Source organism: Rhopilema esculentum, chromosome 16 (genome assembly GCF_057945365.1).
Source record: "Rhopilema esculentum isolate cy_ngs chromosome 16, ASM5794536v1, whole genome shotgun sequence".
NCBI lineage: Eukaryota > Metazoa > Cnidaria > Scyphozoa > Rhizostomeae > Rhizostomatidae > Rhopilema > Rhopilema esculentum.
Window position 1 is genome coordinate 12,185,364 of NC_142830.1, and position 20,519 is coordinate 12,205,882.

General features: G+C 35.6%; 2 protein-coding genes across 3 annotated transcripts in view; both read right to left on the reverse strand.

Annotated features, from left to right (window-relative positions):
• Positions 1-7,446, reverse strand: part of LOC135682364 (mucin-like protein) — a 33,083-nt gene extending 25,637 nt beyond the window's left edge. For both annotated transcript variants that reach the window (XM_089113042.1, XM_065197229.2), the window contains exons 1-10: positions 7,078-7,446; positions 4,609-4,951; positions 4,079-4,196; positions 2,958-3,065; positions 2,568-2,678; positions 2,277-2,387; positions 1,986-2,096; positions 1,695-1,805; positions 561-773; positions 67-272 (exon numbers count right to left, since the gene is read on the reverse strand). In XM_089113042.1, the coding sequence (XP_088969168.1) occupies positions 67-272; positions 561-773; positions 1,695-1,805; positions 1,986-2,096; positions 2,277-2,387; positions 2,568-2,678; positions 2,958-3,065; positions 4,079-4,196; positions 4,609-4,951; positions 7,078-7,121 (1,476 nt within the window). In that variant the 5' untranslated portion in view covers positions 7,122-7,446. The remainder of the gene's footprint in view (positions 1-66; positions 273-560; positions 774-1,694; positions 1,806-1,985; positions 2,097-2,276; positions 2,388-2,567; positions 2,679-2,957; positions 3,066-4,078; positions 4,197-4,608; positions 4,952-7,077) is intronic.
• A 141-nt stretch (positions 7,447-7,587) lies between these two features.
• On the reverse strand, positions 7,588-20,464 carry LOC135682369 (uncharacterized). Its single transcript, XM_065197236.2, has 8 exons — positions 19,033-20,464; positions 17,906-18,248; positions 15,512-15,629; positions 14,317-14,424; positions 13,450-13,560; positions 11,890-12,102; positions 10,589-10,797; positions 7,588-9,310 (listed from the first exon to the last, which is right to left on the reverse strand). Exons 1-8 carry the CDS (start codon positions 19,059-19,061, stop codon positions 9,305-9,307), a joined length of 1,137 nt encoding a protein of 378 aa, XP_065053308.1. The 5' UTR covers positions 19,062-20,464; the 3' UTR covers positions 7,588-9,304.
• Between the last annotated feature and the right edge of the window lie 55 nt (positions 20,465-20,519).

Consider the following 20,519-nt stretch of genomic DNA (forward strand, 5'->3'; position numbering starts at 1 on the left):
CATCAGCTCTCATTCCATTTTCATGGAAGAACCTTGGATAAGTATTTTTTTCTAAAACAAAATTACCTCAGGACTTGCTGAAATACAATCAGAGGTTTGGCTTTCAGTATGTGCTGATTCGTTGGAGCAATAACAATTTTGGTCAACGAATCTGAAGGTAGCTGAGTTGAATCCATTGTTGACACATGCGAAGTAGCAGCTTCTTCTGCTGGTCGGCAATTTAGTTTGCCAAGAAGAGGATGCAAAAGCACATTTCTTGCGCAAATGCAAATCTGAAATTGACAAAAAGATTCAAAGTAGTAGAAAAATAGGGCATGAATCTTTCAAGACATTTTGCACATCCGTAGAAGAAGGTAAATTTGATAATGATGACTTTGTAACTACACATTACCGCAAAGGCTTTTTACCAACTCAAATACCCTTTTTGCCAAAAAAACCGGTCTCAATTGAAGAAATCTTGGATACATGCAAGTTTGCAATTGCAAAGCAGGTAAAACCTTGAATATGACGGTCTGTATGTTGCGACTTTTGAAAACAGTGGAAGATGCACAAAATTTTACCTTGGTGTATTAAGATGCATTCTGAGCCACTCGCCGCAGTCTTAATTGTCGAAGTAGAGCAAAGACATTTGTTTGTTGACCTTTCAATAAAGGCTGACCTGTAACACTCGTGATGGCAATGTGCGTAGCATTTTGACTTGCTTGAAAACAGAAAGCTAGCATCATCTGAACTATGATACTGGCAACCAGATAGCCAATCATAATCGTTATATTCTAAAAGCGAGGAAAGAGAAAAACTACTGTTTTTGGCTTCATTTACTGATTACAATTGAACTTTTTTCCTGAAAAAGAGCAAAAATGCAAAGTGATAAATGATAAAATAAGGATTAATTCAGGATATTCATATTCAAAATGCCAGCAGCACTGCTTGAGGTCAAAAGACATAGGCGGTGGGTGATATTTGTGGGTCATAGGTCAAAGGTCAAAAGGAGATCAAATCTGTTAGATTGAGCTCTAAAAATTTCCGATACAATGCTTAGGCTCATCACAAGATTGAATTTGACCCTATTGCTGTTCTGGTTTCAATCCAAATGTCCTCTACGACATTTTCAATTCACTTCCCTGAATGCAACAATTGCACATGCCTAAAAATACAAATAGCCACAGAGAAATAAAACAAACAGTGTTGTAATAGAGGGGCATGAATGGCCAGATAGCTCCCAATCGGTAGTCATCCTAAACAGCTTCAACAATGGCCATAGCCAGGGCATGAGCTTCATGAAAATACCTTGGACATATTAAACATGTTTTATACATTATTCGTTGGTAGTCATGTGCCGTAAAGCTTCGGCACCTTCGATTTCTATCTCTAGCACTTTCTATCTCTGAGGGTACAAACATCAGAATCAGCGAGCACATGGCAGGTTTTGTTAAGGTCACCCAAGTATTGTTTTGGGCACGATGCAAAACATAAAAAGGGCTTTTCTTTTTACGGCAAAAAACACTTATAAAACTCCAGGGCACACCTGTGTATTGTGAAGCCCAAATTAAGCAGCACAATAAACAAACTGCATGTTATCCCACTTAAAATGGCATCAAGTTAAATTCTGCCCCAAATGCTTTGTCAATGCATGTCGCATTTATTCAGGCAGCATATTGAGGCACAGTGTACCAAAATAAAGTGAAGGAACCTACCGAAAGCTTCACATAATGCTCCAGCGTATCCTGGCATACAAAAGCATCGTGGCCCATTTGTTGTGCTTGTGCATGTAGCTCTATTTTGGCAAGGACTTGAGGCACAATGGTCTAAAGGGATGTATAAACGCTCTAAATATCATACCAAAGATATACTCCATTTAGGCTGAAGGAAAATTACATTATGGACAAATGATTATATTTTCGCATTGCCAACTGCCAAGTTTAGTTTAGGCCAACATTAGCTTGTGTGTATCAAATAAGGTACAAATTTCAGGTAAAGAAACTTACCGAACGTTTCACAGAATGTTCCAGTGTATCCTGGCACACAAAAGCATCGTGGCCCATTTGTTGTGCTTGTGCATGTAGCATTATTTTGGCAAGGACTTGAGGCACAATGGTCTAAAGGGATGTATAAACGCTCTAAATATCATACCAAAGATATACTCCATTTAGGCTGAAGGAAAATTACATTATGGACAAATGATTATATTTTCGCATTGCCAACTGCCAAGTTTAGTTTAGGCCAACATTAGCTTGTGTGTATCAAATAAGGTACAAATTTCAGGTAAAGAAACTTACCGAACGTTTCACAGAATGTTCCAGTGTATCCTGGCACACAAAAGCATTGTGGCCCTTTTGTTGTACTGATGCATGTAGCATTATTTTGGCAAGGACTTGAGGCACAATGGTCTAAAGGGATGTATAAACGCTCTAAATATCATACCAAAGATATACTCCATTTAGGCTGAAGGAAAATTACATTATGGACAAATGATTATATTTTCGCATTGCCAACTGCCAAGTTTAGTTTAGGCCAACATTAGCTTGTGTGTATCAAATAAGGTACAAATTTCAGGTAAAGAAACTTACCGAACGTTTCACAGAATGTTCCAGTGTATCCTGGATTACAAAAGCATTGTGGCCCATTTGCTGTGCTGATGCATTTTGCGTCATTAAGGCAAGGATTTATGGTGCAGTGATCTGGCAAAAAAACCAAAACCTGAACGTCCATATCAACTAATATATGTTTCTCTATAATGTTGAAAACCATGTAGCAGTTTGAATGTATTCCAAGAAATCATCTGAAAGAATCTCGATTTTTAGTTGGTAGAGGCGCCTCATACACCTAAACATAAGACAGCTACATGTTGCAAGTCGTTATGATTTAATAAATTCAAAAAAATTGACCTAATATTTTATTGTCATTTTCACTTTAATCAGCTTCCACTAGTCAATCGTTAATAACGTGAGCTTGTTTACCATTTCCACAGAAGGTGCCAAAGAAGCCTGGTTTGCATATGCATATGTTTACATCAGAATCAAGGCAACTTCCGCTGTTTTGGCACGGGTTGCTTTTACATCTGTTGCCTGCAATATGACGTGATTTAATGATGGAAAAATTGTAAACATGAAATAAATTTCTCAATAAAATTTAGATTTGTTCTAGAAGTTTCAACAATAAACTTTTAACCAGCAGTATCTCATAAATTATAACAACTGTTGAAGCTAAACGCTAGTTAAAAGCTGTCAAAAAAGATAAACAAAGTATATTTTCATGATTCGTTCACGATTTATTTCTATTGCAGACCAAACAATGTAAACAATCTTTGTCTCTTTGTCTAAACCAATGTTTATTTGTGTCTGTGTTTGAACTCTCTAACCAAATAAAGTGTCCAGCCAAAACTAAATACTTCTTGCACAAAGTCTTCTAAAGAAAGGACGATTTCTCCATATAACTGCAAATTAGACAGCAGTCTGTAAATTGTTTCATACAACAGGGTGCAATGCAAAGAAATGTCTTCTTGTTGAGATGCAGCCTTCAAACCATCAGGCCACCTATATGCTATCAAAACTTACTTGAAGCATTTGTAAATAAAAGGACAAAGGAAAAGTTTTCAACTTTCTAGAAAACTATATCACTGAAAGTTTCAAGGCTTCTGATCATTTTGACAACTGGGATAGGCTTGAATATCTGACAGCCGTATTGCGAAGATGATTTTTCGATTGTATATGGACTTCGTCATTTAGATAGATTTGATAGACTTCAGATACTCTGATTCCATCTTTACCTTTTTCATCAAATAATCTGCGGAACTCTAGTTGTTACCTTTTGCCATCCAGGCATAATACTTTGACCAAAAACTAGGAAGCATGTAAATGCAATCATCTGAGTACAAGGTCGGTCTATTTGCTATTTGCAATTTGCAATTTGCGTAAGCGTTGAAAAGATTTAGGCCAACAATTTTACTCATTTCCATAGGCTCTGGAAGAGGTTTGTTATTAAGGAGCAAACTATTTTTCATTAGCAGTGAATGCCTATAGCAATTTTATGCAAGAAAAGGCCTTCCAAAAACTGTTGAATATCTAAAAACATAACTTACAGTGAATATTTTTGGTGTTCATTCCACATTTAAGGCATTCCTGTCCAGGACAGAGACAAGTGTCCAGGCAAATATCTCCCTTACCACAAGGGTTGTTTTTCTTGCAGGAATGTCCTAACTAAAAGTTGAAATGAAATCATGTTTCTCTTGTTATTCAATATTTTGAGAAAAAAGAAAATTAATTCATCTTTTATCCTTAATCATTGCTTAGACTGATGCAATTTTATGTTAAAGTGATGGTCAAAAACTTTTACTAAGAATTTATAACCATGACTGTTTTGTCTATAACGTTGATAAACAATCTTTTGCGTAGAAAATGCTTCAAAACATCTTAAACCTGCTACAATATAGCTATTTCCTAGGCTACTTGCTAGGTGCTGTATCAAGCTGCTGTTAGCTGCAATTCTTTCAACGATATTTGAGCGATATTTGATGTACGTAAGCAACATACAAGGTATACAAGGTAAGATCGGCCAAAAACAAACTTATCTATGTTTGGTGTTTAGGTTATGGCAAATTATTATACTTACAGCTCTGGCAGAATAATTAGTTGTGTAAAAGTCCCATTCATCATTTTTCGTCAACTTGACTCTATCACTGTTGTCATGACTGGACTTGCTATTAAGCTGACATAACCTGGAATCGTCATTCCTAAAATTAATTGACTTGCATTGCTTGTTAAGCACACAGCGTCCTCTGCATTCGTTTAGTTCAACGCCTTCAATTTCTTCGATTTTCGATCCTTCAAGCCAATGTTCTTCTGCTACTACTGAAAAATCTGCAAACGATTTGCATTCCAATCGCAAGATGTTGCACTCGCAAGAAATATTGAGCGAGAACAAAAGGAGGCAGACGGCAAAACAACATGGTAACCTATTGAAAACAAAAAAGAACGATTGTTAAAAATTTTCTGCTTTACCATTTTTGGTCTCAAAAGGGTTTCAGGGGAGGCAATTTTAAAAGCCGTTTTCGTCATTCTGGTTTATTTTTCAATATACAACTGTTAAAATACTCTTTGAGGATAACTTAAAAAATATAATTCAGAAGTTTAGACCCATACTAGTTGATGCTGCTGATCACACTTTAGCTGTTGGTACGTTAGTGGACATGGACATGTAGCTCTTTAAGATTTTTATTCCTTTTTCAAGAAAAGAATGATAAGTATTACTACTTATATCTTGTGATGTGTAAAGAACTCTTATTTTCAATAGCTAATCATGATCTAAACATTTGCAACGACTGTATTGAACAAGAAGCTTGAATGGGAAAAACCTAAATTAGGGTACCTCAAGGTTCATATCTAAGCCCACTTTTATTTATGGTCAACAGCAGTATGCTTAGTTTTAATAAGAGGGATTTCAATCTTGTGATGGCAGGTTGAAATTATCCAAACACGTTGCACTAAAACCAGTGTATTTGACCTATATTCTTCAAGAAATTATATCAATCATCCGCTTTGAAAGGCTTCTACAAATTTGATTACGTGTCAACTTGAGATAAAATCAACAACTCAACTGCAAAAGGAACAACAAAGTTTTCAAATCTATTCTATTTATCTATCAAATCTATTTAAGAACGGCAACAGAGCTGCCACCAGTTTGATATAATTCATTATCGATTGAATTATGATTGCATTTTCATTAGACTAAATATTCCAAGCTGCGTTTGGTTTAGGTTAATACCCATCACTTTAGGCCCCGTTTACACGATACCTGGACCAGACCGGATACTTTTGGATCCGATCCCTGAAATGGCAATGCGATTACATGAGATCCGATTCAGAACCATTTGCGTTTACACGGGAACGGATCAAGATGAATTCAACAGGTTACGCGCATGCGCTTTTCGAAAATTGACGCGCATATGACGCTTTCAGAACTTCGTGCGTGATCAAAAGACAGTTCAACTTGAACATGGAGGGAGGTAGCACTAAAAAGGGTAAATTTTCGTGGAATAAAGAAGAAACTGCGTTTCTTTTAAAAGTAGTATTGGACTACAAAACTGCAAAGCTTGCAGGTGGACAGGATTGGGAAGATATGACGACAAAGTACGATGACATATCATCAATGTTTCATAATAATTCTTCAACACAGTTGTCTGTCAAATAAGAAACGTCATTTCTCAATGATTCGCCCCCAGTACTCCTTTTCCTATTTGATAACACTTATGGTCCTTCTCACAAGAGACCAGTAGCAGCGCCACGGGTGAGACTGGGGGGGACACATCTTTCCTAGTTTTCAGCAGGATCAATTTTGTATTTTGTCAAAATTCGACGAGAAAGTGTTTGGGGAGGGGTAATATTTTGCCAATGTACTTTTAACTAAAGGTTATTCATAGGCATCCTCTTCGGATAAAGTTGGTGTTCCCTGTCGGTAAAAGGGCGTTTTGCGGAGGTAAAAGGGCGTGGCTTAAAGATTTTTGTTTTGTACCCCCCTCCCCCCCTCTCCTCCACAGAGCTTAATGGCTGGCACCGCCATTGCAAGATACCTAGCTTGTAACCTAAATTTGTATGTTAAAGCTGCAAATAGATGCCTCAAAGTAGACAGAGGCAAATCATCAGATTTATCGAAGGAGTTACAAAGGCTCAGTGCGACTTGATTGATCAATAATACCCAGTATGGTTATTTAAGCATTTGTCAAGGAATCTTTTTCACTTCCATGCAAAACACAAGAACAGGAAAAGCTAAATATTTTCTTCCATGTTTACTTTGCAGTTCTGCAATGGTGCACGTTCCTGCAATGTCCAAGACTGTATGTTTTTAGTGATATGCTCAATGTTTTCAAAAATATTAGTAGTTTTTGAATAAGAAAAAAGTTGACAACAAATTTTTACGCATATTAATGCTTCTTTGTAAGCAGAAGCATCAAAATTTGAACTTTTAAATCTATCAGGATGTATATCAGATGTTATCAGTTTTGCAATCTGCGTGTTAGAGAAACAATTAAAAATTAAATTTCTAGCAAGTTTCATAATTTGAATTTTTATATTTTCACATCACCTGCGTGTTTTGTGTATTTTCATGTTGTGTGTTGACATCTCCATGCGCTTTAGAAACCTCTTTACTTCCCAGTGAGCGACTCAGAAAGACTTTTACATTCATAAAAAGTTTGATGTCATGAATACGTTTTAGAATAAGCAGGTACCATTTTTCATTTGCCTTTATATTTTGTCGTGTAGCCTTTGCTCCTTTTTAACTAAATTATTAATTTCTTGCTGCTTGATTGGCATTTTAAAGGCAATTACTAAAAAGGCTTGGGCCATCTTTCAATAAAAAATTAACCAATCAGTTAGCGTGATTCCACTGACTTGCTAATTGATTGGCTAATATTGATTGACACATGGCTCAAGCTACTTTTATTTCTACCGACTGCTTTTAGTTGAAAGCCATGCAGATTTGCGAGATATGCGCTGCATAAACGGTCTTGAGATCAGATAACAAAGCTTGTTGTCAGGGATACACTGTTCAGAGAGTCAAGCCAACTCAGCCCAGGTGTGAAGTGAAAATTAAGTTTTCGGAGTGGCTAAAAAGGTATTTGCTTAAAATTTCGACAATTCAACAAATCTTTTTTGAAGATTCCCGCAAACTGGGTGCTTTAGGAAGGGGCTATAGCTGCTTATTGGTTTTGAGAGAGCCCCCTTAAAAGGGACGTCGAAACCGGGGAAATTTATGATTTTTTACTTTGAAGTTAAGATCTATACGACCATTAGAAAATGCCTTTTTGTAAGGAGAAACCTCTGACAAGGTCCCTCTTTTTTGGCATATGACCCTTTTCTACCTATGCCCCTCCAACCTTGAAATGCTACAGACGACCCTAATTTTTCTTATCTTTTCATATCAAGTATATCAAACCTATCTGACAACTTTGTCCAGTACTTCTAAATCCTGCGGACTTCCATCATTTTGTTCTGTATGCTAGTTATCAATCAGCTCAAAAGAGAAGAAAATTATAAGCGATGGCAAACCTTATCATTATACACAGCATCACATTTAAAGCTGTACAAATTTGGCTTTGTACTTAATTAATTATTGATAACGTTTGGTTTAACCTCAAATTTATCCCTAAATGTGATGTGATCACCTGATGCCTAGGAATGTAGCAACAAAGTATGAAGGCTAGAAGTAGCTACTATAGTGTGAAACATCCTCTGTGGTTACTATAGTGTGAAACAGTCTCCATTCACATAAAGTATGCTTTTTAAGCAAATAAAGGTGAGAATTACAGCAATTGACTCGAGAGGAAGCGACTACAGTATCAACATAATTCTCATGATTTTCTTTGCCTAATCAAATTAGTGATAATCAATAAAAACGGGAATATTCACATAAAAGTTATAGCAAGTTTCAGTTAAAGTAAATCCATAAAAACATTGAGGCCTATGTTGATGCTATCCCAAAGACATGTTATTTATCCTGAAACATAGTTTATTTAATTTTGACGGTGAACTCTACAAACAGAAATAGTGCAGCGGATTTTTGAGCCTTTCTGTCCCACACTTTGCTAAAATATTCATGACATTAATAGAACACCATGCCTTGCAGATAAGATGTAAACAATAAGACAACACAAATGAGTTCTAGATATGGACAACAAAAATGATTTTTGAGATGAACTTTCATTGCTAGATTCTTAGAGCATGGCGAACGGCCTATACTAGGAGCGTGCCTTTCTCTTGTGCAGTGGCGTAGATAGGGGGAGGGGGGGTCAGAGGGGCGAGAAACCCCTGTAAAGCTAAACTGCTCTTTTGTCTAAAAAGATCTGATCTTATCGGAATAATTACATTGTTTGTTATTTTTTCCCGGAGTGTTACATTTTGAGAAAAAAGATAACATGACAATACAGATCAGAAGAAATTTCTATTTCAGTTCGAATGTTATTATATTATGTTTAAATTTATGGAAAATAAAAATTCTTGTTACATTTTTATCGGAATCTCTAATTATTGTACAAATTATCAAAAGTTTAAATTACTCTAATTTGCTCTGAAATGAACTCAAAGAAGAGTGAAAATGAAAATGTTTCTTATGATGAAAAAAATTGTGCATTAAGGCAATTTAATAACTATACATAACTATACATTAAGTTGTTTTGCAGTGTACTTATACAAACAGAAAGCCAACAGCTCTACGAATGTTAGCCGTTGGCAATGGAGACCAAGCGAAGAAAAAAAGCCATTGTCAACCTTGCACCGTGCAAACTCGTACACCATCGTTGAGATATCTGCCATTACAGCTGAAATTTCAAGAAATACATAAAGGAAATAAGTATACAGCAGTATTTAAAGTTATCTAAAATTGTATTCTTATTCATGAGATTTTTAGAAGGACAAGAAAAACGGAGCAGATGTAACAGATGAAACTTGCTCGTTTACCACGGGGTTACCCAAGAGATACAAGAAATTGACTGTTGAAGCACCGTAAAACGGAGAGAAGATCATTTAAAACAAAAGTTTTTCAGCTACCAAGCCAAAATCACGTCTTAGTATATCATCTTTCTGACCCCCGGACTCTTGATTGATTTTGTGATGTTATTGCTGCAGACTTTTTCGACAGGGCTTAACCGCGGGTCGCTCAATAAGAAACTGCGACCACTTATAGAGGCCTCAGCTCTTTTTCATTTGAGAACCACATCATTTTCAAGTATACATGGGATACATGAGGCTTGGGATACATAGGGTAAATATTTGTGTTTCTAACTTCTTTTTTGTTTGAAGAACTACTTTTTTAAGAGGGGTTGCTTTATTAAAAATTTAAGTTATTGGTCAGTGAACTGTTGTATATGAGTTTGCAATGAATCTATTTTTTAAAATTGCAAAACTCGCAAAGCTGAATCATCATTAACGGTAATAATTGATCAAATATTTGTTTTGATTGCCTGATTCTCAATATGATGTCTAAAAGGGTCTTTAAAATCAGCAAAAAAGTTGAATAGCTAACTGTGATGTTAAGTAAAAATTGTTTAGCGTTAAAGAAATGTGAATTCGATATTACTAATGAAATTATTTCTGACAAATAGATTGTTGCTTGAAAGACAAAAAAGTTTTAAATGTTGAATTGAATTTATGATAGGTACTAGTGGCATCGGTTGCAAGCTTAATTTGACTACAGATTTCCAAGCAATGCTGAAAAAGACTTCTAGAAGGATGAGTATTATGCATTTAAATGCATTTTTTAAAAATTCATAATCTTCTTTCAGGGCAGCAGGAAATGGCAATCGTTATACATTTTTATGAAAGATCACGTCTCGAAGTCTAGAAGACTTAACGTATATAAATCAGCCATATTTGGCGAATACTAAAACTGGCAGCAAAAATTTGTTCAGCATATCTAAGCGATTAAAGCATTCAAACAGGTTTACTGTACTGAATACTTTATTCTATTCAACTCAGTTCATACAAGGCTGATTTTTTCTTTGTCATTAAGACTAGTGTCATATCAAATCATAACTTACACAAATATAGACCAAATAGAAACAACACGAAAAGTGTGTTGCAAAAATAACATCTCTTACCGAAAATCTATTCTTTGAAATGCAGTCGTGAACAGTGTTCGGTGTAGTTGACTCTTCATTGGAACAGTAGCAATCTTTATCGACATGAAGTGATGCAGAGATATATCCTTGATTTACACACGCATTATAACAACCTCGTCTGCTGTAAGGGCTGCCACTGTTTAATATTTTTGAGCTTGTAAATAAGCACTTTGGTAGAAAGAATAAATCTGAAAACAAAGAAAAAATTTTGAAATCTCGTTAAGAACAACAGCAGGAAGGGAAATAGGTCTTTTATAAAACATTTTGCTTTCAAACTACATTTTCTAAATTAATGTTTTAAACTTTGTGAGACCAATGTGAAAAATGCAGAATATAAAAAACCTGCCAATGAACAAATTGATATGCTAAAGTAATGCAGAAAATGAAAAATGGACATCTTATCTTCAATATCATTTCTGTAAGTGCATTTTTCTCTGATACAATAACAATTTTAACTAGAAGAAAATGCCGGACAAAATTGTTGCGACTTTGCAAGAAAATTGGAATTTTTGGGTTTTAAGTCAGTAACAACGATTTTCAGAAATTTTAGAGACCTTAGAGAGTTCATATGTCCAAGACCTTCGTTATAGATCTAAACTGTTTCATAATTGGATGAAATAATGTCAATGAAAGAAGTAAAGTTTGCTGAAGGATCACTGTTATTTTGGCTTTGTTGGTAAAGATTAAAACAAAGAAAAAGATTACACGAGAAAGAGTCAGTGCTTATGTGGCTTTATCTTAGCCAAAATCCAACTCATTTAGCAGATTTAGCAGATTTAATGACACATTTCATGATGCTCTCTACTTGGCTACGTGATCCAAATTCAAAATTTCTAAAAATGTCATGTGATGTCATGTAAGAAACATTGTGATAAGTCATATAAGAAACAGCTTTGAGTGGCACTGTGATAAGGGCAATTTCTAATGATTGGAAATGCAATGGGGTTGGATATAGCTATCTTCTACTCTTTGTGTAAGGTAAGGAGAAATTCTAGTTTTTATTTTTAGGACTCGTTGTGTTCACCGCATTGTACTCGTTGTGTTCACCGCTCGCTAAATGGGCGTGTGCGTTAGTGCACGCGCTTTCATTTGATCTTGTGGATAATATGAATAAATTTCTTTCTTAGAACCTTTATAAATTGATTGTAGTTTTCTATCACCTTTGGCCTTGGGGCGGCGCGGGCCACATCAGACATAATTTGGCACGCAGGCCATGCCTTGGTCAAGCCTGCTTTAGCTAAAAATAGATGCAACTGCCACTGTGTAATAATCATACATACCTTGCTTTATCTCTATACATAACCTGTCACCCATTGGCACCTGATTTGTTGATATAGTGCACACACATTTCGTGGTAACGGTATTGATGAAGGCTGCTGTATAAAGATTGTCTTTGCAAAGAGTGAAACAATTGGTCTTACTTGTGAATTCAGTCTCAAGATTGATAACACCTTCATAATAGCAACCAGTTTGCCATTGGTCATCACTGTATTCTATAAACGAATAGATTATTGCAGCGCTTTCAATAGCAATCTAGGTAATTTCAAAGAAGGTAATTAGAGTATGTAGTTAACTTTATACAGGCTTATCGTAAAATGTGGGAGGGGGAGGGGGTTCCGCGTCCCAGAAATGTTGATAGATGCTTTGGAATAGGATAAACCAATGTTTCACAAGGTCAATTTTCAAAACACAACAGGCGAAGAATTCCGCAAATTTGCAAAACTTCACAAAAATACCGTATTCCCTGTGTGTACAGAATTCAAACGTTCCGCCGAAAAATTGCCAGTATTCCGTAATACTGATGACCCCCATCATAAGGCGAAATTAAGTGTGCGACATGATTGAAAAAAAAATAACGTGAGATTGATTAAGGAATTCTTCAAATTAATTGTTTTACAGTTACAAAGGATTTTTTAGAACAAATGTATTTTCAATTGCATTTATTGAGGAAATTTCTATTTAACTTTGGATTTTAAGAATTGATCGTGCAGAGGAACTTTTAAGAAAATAACATTTTTGCAAAATAATTAGCCTCAAATTTAGCCCCTCAAGCATGCTGCGCCGAGTCAACATTTTTAGTAAGGCAAACTCATTCTACAAATACAGAACAAAAACAAATCTTAAATTTTGGATTATCAAAATTAAGGCACCAGTAATGAAGGGGATGCAAAATTTAAGGTATGTTTTTCTAAGTGGCATTCCATAATCAAGTCACACCCGTTTCGATGCCAAAAACATGTCTGGCAAGTTCAAGCTACAACTGCTTTTGATGGGATCGCATTTTCCAAATCCGACACTTAGAGCAGTGGAGAATACACAATTTTAGGGGATACTGCTGGATTTTGAGAATGCAGGTTAAATCTAAGTATTGAAAGTAAAAGTGATATTACAAAAGAATTTCAAACGAACTTTGAGATTGAATTAAAAATTTGAGCAAATAAAAAGGGGGAAAAAATCAGCATTTTATACAATTAGAATTCCAAATAGCCTTTAAATTCATTATAACAGAATCCTTCTAAAAATTATGCCGGTTAGCTCAGCTGGTAGAGGAAACAATGTACAAAGTAGCTGGTCCCTGGTTCGAGTTCCTGCCCAGATTATATCTCTCGCTAAAATTTTCCTTCTACTGTAAAAACTATTTTCTGGTCTTTCCAGTGAGTGGTGCTGGCAAAAATTAGGCTAACCAATCCCGGTAAAGGCCAAAAGGACATTAGTAGAGGCGGACCTTTTAGATGCAGACCTATAAGATGCGGACTCAGAGCTAATTAGAGAATCAACAAATGGACTGTAGAGAAATAAACCAATCTTATTTAGGAGGGAATATGTCAAGTAGAAAATACCTGCTGTTTCACATATGTTTCCTGTGTATCCAGATGGGCAAGTGCATTGTGGGCCACTGGCTGTGACTGTACAATACCCGCCATTTTGGCAAGAGTTTGACAAGCAAGGGTCTGTGAAAACAGTGAACGCATACGATTTTTATCGACGTTAAGAATGTTAGTTGAGGTGGTCAAACGATCCAGCACCTTTGATCTTGGCCAAAATTCATCCTGCACCGAAAATGAAGATGTTGGATGACCCAACATGGTGGTCAGGCGATGCAACATTTCGTTCTGCATGATATTGGATCGTTTGACCGGGGCTTCATTCTGAACTTGCGTGCGTATGTGTAATACCATTCTAAACGTGGCACCAAAATAGGTGTTTAAATTTGCTTGACTAAGTCTACAGTGCAGGACAGTGACCAAAAGATAAAAGAAATGGTGGAAAGCGAGGTAGGTCTGGAGTGACGAAGAATTCCCGTCCTTAAAGGTCTTAAGAGAGGGTTAAATATACAAGAGTAACTTAGTAATTACAATATATCCATTTTTGAAAAGTATGTATGCCAAAAATGCAAATAGACACATAAACAAAAGAAATCCTGGTAATTAGAATCGTGTTATTGTTAGTATTCAAATCATATAATGGCTGATGGTCTCATGTAATCACCACTGAGCTGAGCTGCTAAACGCCAGGTTTGACTTTTGTTACGTGTCTATTTGTGAATTCTGATGATTATTATCTCTAGAGTCCAATTTTAGATCTAGATGCATGCTTATCGTTAAGTAGGTATTTTATGCATTCTCTCTAGCATGAATCATGCATGATGTATCAATATACAGAAGCTTAAAAAAAGCTTAATAGAATATACTTTCGTAGGACCCTACCATTTTCACAAAACGTGCCATTATACCCAGGCTTACAATCGCATATGCTACCACCAAAGTGTCGGCATCTGCCTCCATTTTGGCATGGATTGCTGATACATCTATTGCCTGTAATGTGATTTTGTAGCAATCGATTTGTAGTGCTCAAAACGACGTAATACAAATATGATGTTTCTATTAAATAACCAAACAAAATTATGATGAAATAGTTCTGCATGTGAAGAAAACCGAGCCTGTCTGAAATGTGCTAAAAATTTAGAAGCATCTCCGTTCATGTTAGTGGATGTGCCCATTAGTCTACATTAAGTGCAAAGATTCCAGCGTGACAAACTTCGGACAAATATTTGTCCAAAAATTTATTTTCACGATTTCTTGAGTTGTCAAAAGTTTTCACGCCGAGAATTTTGTATCAAAAGCAGATACGCAACGCAAAACAACGAAGAAATGGTAAATCTGTAATTCTGTAAAAGGAAATGAGAGGCTGTAGTCTTTTATCATCAGTTGGTCTGCAAAATTTTTGAGAGATATTCTTCCAAGCTATATTAAAATATCAGTCCAAACAAATAACATCATCGCTATCATTGTCAACGTCACAAAAAGGTTCTTAACATTTTCAGTATCCAGAGTTTCTTGCAAGTTTTCCAAGAGCTCAATAGCAATCTTAAAGATACGTGTAAATAAATAACCTGGCGGGGTTTATTTGAACATCCAAAAAACTGGTCATTATTTGGCCAGCAATTTGTTTGTCTGTAATGTCAAAAACATGTCTGAAAACATCTTCGCTGAATTCCATTGTCGGAAATTTAATCTGCTGAAAATTTCTATACAGCATGACTCCGCCACAGAAGCATCTAGTTATGGCAATTTTTTCCTATCGCAACTTTTATTGAATTTCTATTGAGAATGCCAAAAGATGTCTAGATGACTTCTTTCTCAGGTCACCGTATTTTTCTCTTCGTCTTATTTTCTGTTTGTACGTACGTTCTGTTTGTACAAGCAAATATCGTTGTGTGTAGCTTTTTTATATATCACTCTGTTTTAGGCTTGGGGAAGTAAGGGTATTCTGTTACTTGTTAGAAGCGTTGTTTGTACCAATTGTCTTCATTAATTTCGTTCCTGTAAATTTTCATGCTGAGTATAAAAAAGATGTCTAGGGTTAGGGTTAGGGTTAGGGTTAGGGTTAGGGTTAACTTACAATGGATTCCTCTATTTAACATTCCACATCGTATACATTCGTATCCAGGACAACCACATGTATCCAAGCAAATTTCATTTTGACGGCATTTATTCGCCGCCATGCAGTTCTGCCCTACCTGAAATGGGAAAATATGTCATTATAACTACAGTGACTGTGTTTTGCAATTATAATTCAAAGTAAAGCAGAATTTAGTTCCAATAATTATCTTCTTACACTTCGGTATTCCACCAACACTGTCTGTTCCTATGCTGTCTTTCCCCCAAAATTCAACTACAGTTTTCATTCAGACAGCCCTGTAGCTGATATACTTCAGAATTAGAATAAGATTTACTTAGCTGGGTCGTTTGGAAAGGAAAATTTAGAGGTAAGAAAAATGCAAGTTCCTGGGGACACTGACTCTATATATTATGGTGTTATTGCTAGCAAAAATGAGATGCATAACATATATAAACGTTTAAATCGCATTAAAATACATACAGCAGATATTGGATTATAAATCTCTTTGACTTGGGTTTCAATTACAAGTCAGTCTTCGGCAGATCTGCTGCTTTTAAAATGTTTGCCAGTGGTAAACAACAAATTAATAATAAATGATATTTATACTAGATAGCTTGTTGAGAAAAGAGATTTTTACCTCAGTCAAGAATTTTGTAAATTGAAAATTTTAATGAATTATTAATGCTCGCTAAAACATTATCTGTTAGCAAACAGGAGATCTCAAATAATAACTAAATATGTCCGGATTGCAATGAAAAGACCATCCATTACTTGACCTTGACGGTTTGCCTTTTGTACGTTATTTTTGATTTTGGAACTCTACTCAAATTTTGGAATTTTGGATGTTTTTTTGGATAGAAGGATTTTTCTTAATTTTCATGGTCGAATCTTAACCTTCCATCAGGAACGGCTTAAAATGTTCCTATTATTGTTCCCGTGGATATAGCACTTTCCCTTCAAAGAGACCATCTGTATATTGAATTACGGTAGCATAGAACTGTCCTGTTCTCCCGAATAGCGTGTACAGCTCTGCTTTTACGGCAATCGAGCATTTCACGACAGAGCGGTAAACATTAATTTTCATTACTTATCAAATTAGGGTTATTTGACATTGGAAACAATTTTCATTTTGCAATTTGGTTACAAATGATCGTCTTGTCTTGTTTACATTTAAAATACCACTTATAGAACGATTTCCAACCGATCAGAAGTTTGAAAGGTAGATGGTAAATAGTTTGAAAGGTACCACTCAGCATAAACATATAGGCCTGTTTCTCGTGTATGATAGACGTTCCCAAAGTCTATTTTTTGTTAAATCCATAAGACATTCGTACTTCTGTGAGGGCATATCTAAACTGCGGATAAGTCTCCTCCGTTTAAGCTTCGAATAAGCGCCCACCCCTCGAATAAGCGCCCATCATTCAACCGGCAGACGGGCGATTATTCGAATTCTATTTATCATTATTAAAAAAGAAAGAAAACAAATGCTTCAATTAAAAACACATTCATTTTTTACTTCCGAATCTATTTTTTTAAAAAGCGCCCCCCCCCCCTCGATCAAGTGCCTCCCTCAACTAAGCGTCCATCCTGGAGAAAGTACGGCATACCAACGCGAAATGCAAACACCTTACGGAGTTAACAAAAATTAGACTATGAGAAAGTCTACGTGTATGAGGAATGTTAGATGAAATTCGTTCATTTATTTATTTATTCATTTATTTATCAATCAATTAATTAATTGATTAATGAAAATTGAGGATAACCTAAGCTATTATATATGAGTTTATCCATCAAACTATCTAGCCGATTTGAGTTCGAGCACTGATACAGTTTGACTATGTAAAACTCCCTCCAAATCTCTATGTTCAGTCAATTCACAAATGCTCAGTTGAATTATGCATTCTGTTGACAATGAATTATGAAGTGTACTAATGAACAAGATCGTTTGAAACTGAATGAATTTGAAAGATGAAGCAAGAAAGGTTTAATGTTGTAGGACAGGACTTAAAATGTAATTGCTTAAACGCATTTGATATAAACATCAAGAACAAATTTTTTCAAAATCAGCTCGACGTTGATAATCTTAGTCAGTAAATTCTTGGCCAAAAGTTTGATTTCAAATTAATGGGTTAGAAATTTTAAACTTGCAAAATGTAAAGCATTTCAAGATCCTGTCCTGCAGTTGTGGCCAGAGCAAGAAAAAAGAATAAACTTCTGATTGTTTTCTAGCCCGAAGCTAATATTTTTCATAATCTACATTTTAAGGGAGACATTTTATTTCCTTGATTCATTTTTTGTAATATTGCATGAATTGATGTATTTATGCTGACTGTTGAAGCTACATCAGTCTTAAGAACACAATGAAAGTGTGTTTTACACACATAATATACTCACTGCTCTGACAGAATAATTTGTTGTGTAAAATTCCCAGTCATTATTGTTTGTCAAGTTGACTTTATCTTTCATGTCATGGCTTGATTTGTTATTAAGTTGACATAATCCAGAACCATCATATTTTATATTGATTGACTTGCATTGCTGATTTAGCACACAGTGCAATTTGCATTCGTTCAAATCGATGCCATAGATTTCTTGAATCAATGATCCTTCAAGTAAATGACCCGTTGCCTTTATTGAAAAATTGGCATACGACTTGCATCTCAGCCGCAGGAGGTAGCAATGACAGGAAGTTTCGAAAAAGAACCATATTAGGCCTATAACGCAGCTGCAAAATAACCTAAAAGAGGGGATGATAATAAATGACATCAACAAATTTTGAGCCAGTTTTTTCACCATTTTGGTGATTCTGTCACTTCTTTAATTTAGCTGTCTCAGAATTAAAATAAGTAGCAAAAAGACTTTTTGAGTCTTGTCTACCAAAACTTTAATGACAGACACATTCGTTCTGATTGAGTCTCGCACGATTAACCAGTATAATTGGCTCTTCGACCTGACATGTTCGATTCCAACTGGCTCGAACCATCAAGTTGTGAGAATGACCTAGTCAATTAAATTTAAAGGTTTTCCAGATATGCCCTCTACTGCAGGTTTTCAAGAAGTGTTTAAGACTCATTGCTAACATTGAGCCATTGCTCTACGTAAGCATCCCAGAATGCATTTTTAGACTGTCTAAAATCAATTTTGGTTAATCCATAGAAAATTACTGCCATTGTTTGGACCGTTGCCACGCTCACAAAGGCCCATTGTTAGCAATGAGTCTTTAATTCCTGGCTCAAATTGCTGTCAATCTTCTACATATTATATTTCTTTCAATGATCATTTTACTGATTGGAGATGAGTGCATTGTGAAGTGTTGATATCGTTAATATGAATCTTATTTCAAAAGCCGATGAACAGAAAATTGAATGAAGGATGTTAAAATTTGATCATTGCAAGATTTAATCTTTTTGTGCCCGACATAGCTTTGATTTCTGTTTGCAGATTTGATGGCCATGGCAAAAAGGAGCTGTAAAGATTGCTAAGATAAATATTGCTTAAATAATGTGATGAAAATGACTTACAATTGTTTGTTTGGCCTTCCTTTTTGCATATTTCCTGTTCACCTCTTGTCGTGTGTACTATTCGTAAGGGAGTGGAATACTTCTCAAACGCTCAAAATATATCGACGATTAAAGAAAATAGTCTGCAGGTGCAATGGATCTCTTTATAAGCATACGTTGCTGGTTGCTGGTGCTATTATAAATCAATTCATTGTTGTGTTTAGTTTTGTTTGGCAACTGTACACGCAATAATGCGCTAGTTGAATTATGTCCGGGTCATTATGGTAAGAATCTTGCATATGTCATAAAAGATTTAAATACACATGTGTTCCTTTTGCAGGTTTTTGTACAAGTGGTCACTAAGTGACAATAGTAACACATCTTCAAGTAGGCTTAGTCAATCAGAACACATCAATATGGTTATTATTATGATAGGTCCGTTGCATATTAATAAACATTAGCTGAGTTTTCTACGAGATTCAAGCATAGAAGAACTGCTGATAATTGAAGCTGTGCATAATATTAGAAGCTAACATCCACAAATGTTCATAAAGTGTTTATAAACATTTTCGAAACTTCAAGTAATATCTGCAAACATGATAAAATTCAGCCTACAATCTGGTCTCAATCAAATCTTATTATTGTATTCTTAATTACTCGTCTTTTTTTACTGCTTTTTAAATTAAACTTGGATTTCATGTAAAAGCATATTAAAGTTTTACGTCAGACACTATTCAGAGTATAAAACGTCAAAACATAGATCAAGACTACGCTAAGATATATATATATGATCAAAATAGGCCAATCTGAAACGCGAACACAGGGATGTTTAGGATGTCTAATCATTTGAAAACATCTGTAATTTATTGACACATAAAGAAAGAAACTATTTTACGTCATCCTTTTAATCATGCTGACTCCCTTTTGAGATCAGGTTGCTCTTGAGTTAATTTGGATTATAGGGCAAATATTTTTAATCTAGGTTCTTATCTAAGCATGTATTCGTATGGGAAACAGAGTTAGCAATCACTTAAAGTTGTGGTGTCCTTTCACGAAACAAGGACTCGGGCAATGCCCTTAAAAAACCTGAATTTTTCTCTGGGCTGAAATAAACTCTTGAAATATTAGATGCTGAACCATTGAGAGTCTGTAGCCCGGGGGGGGGAGCACTTGGATACCAAAACGACGGGGGTGTGCACTCCTAAGATTGTTTTGGTGAACTGGCTTTAGAAAAAAAGCTAAAGATGACACCCGGCTTTAGAATTTCTGGAAAAAGGAACAAAGGAAAACAAAAGCTTTGGTGCCAGTTGCCATGGTTGCCAGAACACCACAAAAACAATGGACGGGCAGCGAAAATCATGCAACCGGCTTTAGATTATATCCTTTGAACAGATACCCGGTCTTAGAATAAATTGCTGAAAATGATACCCGGAAAGACGTGCACATCCCGTCAGTAAAATATACTGAGTACCCCCCCCCCCCCCGGGTTCTGTAGGTTCTTTAACTCT

What these genes read in the sequence shown, in the direction of transcription:
- LOC135682369 (XM_065197236.2), bottom strand. Translation starts at nt 19,061, where the DNA reads ATGCAAAAAGGAAGGCCAAACAAACAATT. An exon ending in CAAATTATTCTGTCAGAGCA is followed by an intron (nt 15,630 to 17,905) that starts GTGAGTATATTA and finishes TTCCCATTTCAG; the next exon opens with GTAGGGCAGAACTGCATGGC. An exon ending in TGGCACGTTTTGTGAAAATG is followed by an intron (nt 13,561 to 14,316) that starts GTAGGGTCCTAC and finishes CTGTTTTCACAG; the next exon opens with ACCCTTGCTTGTCAAACTCT.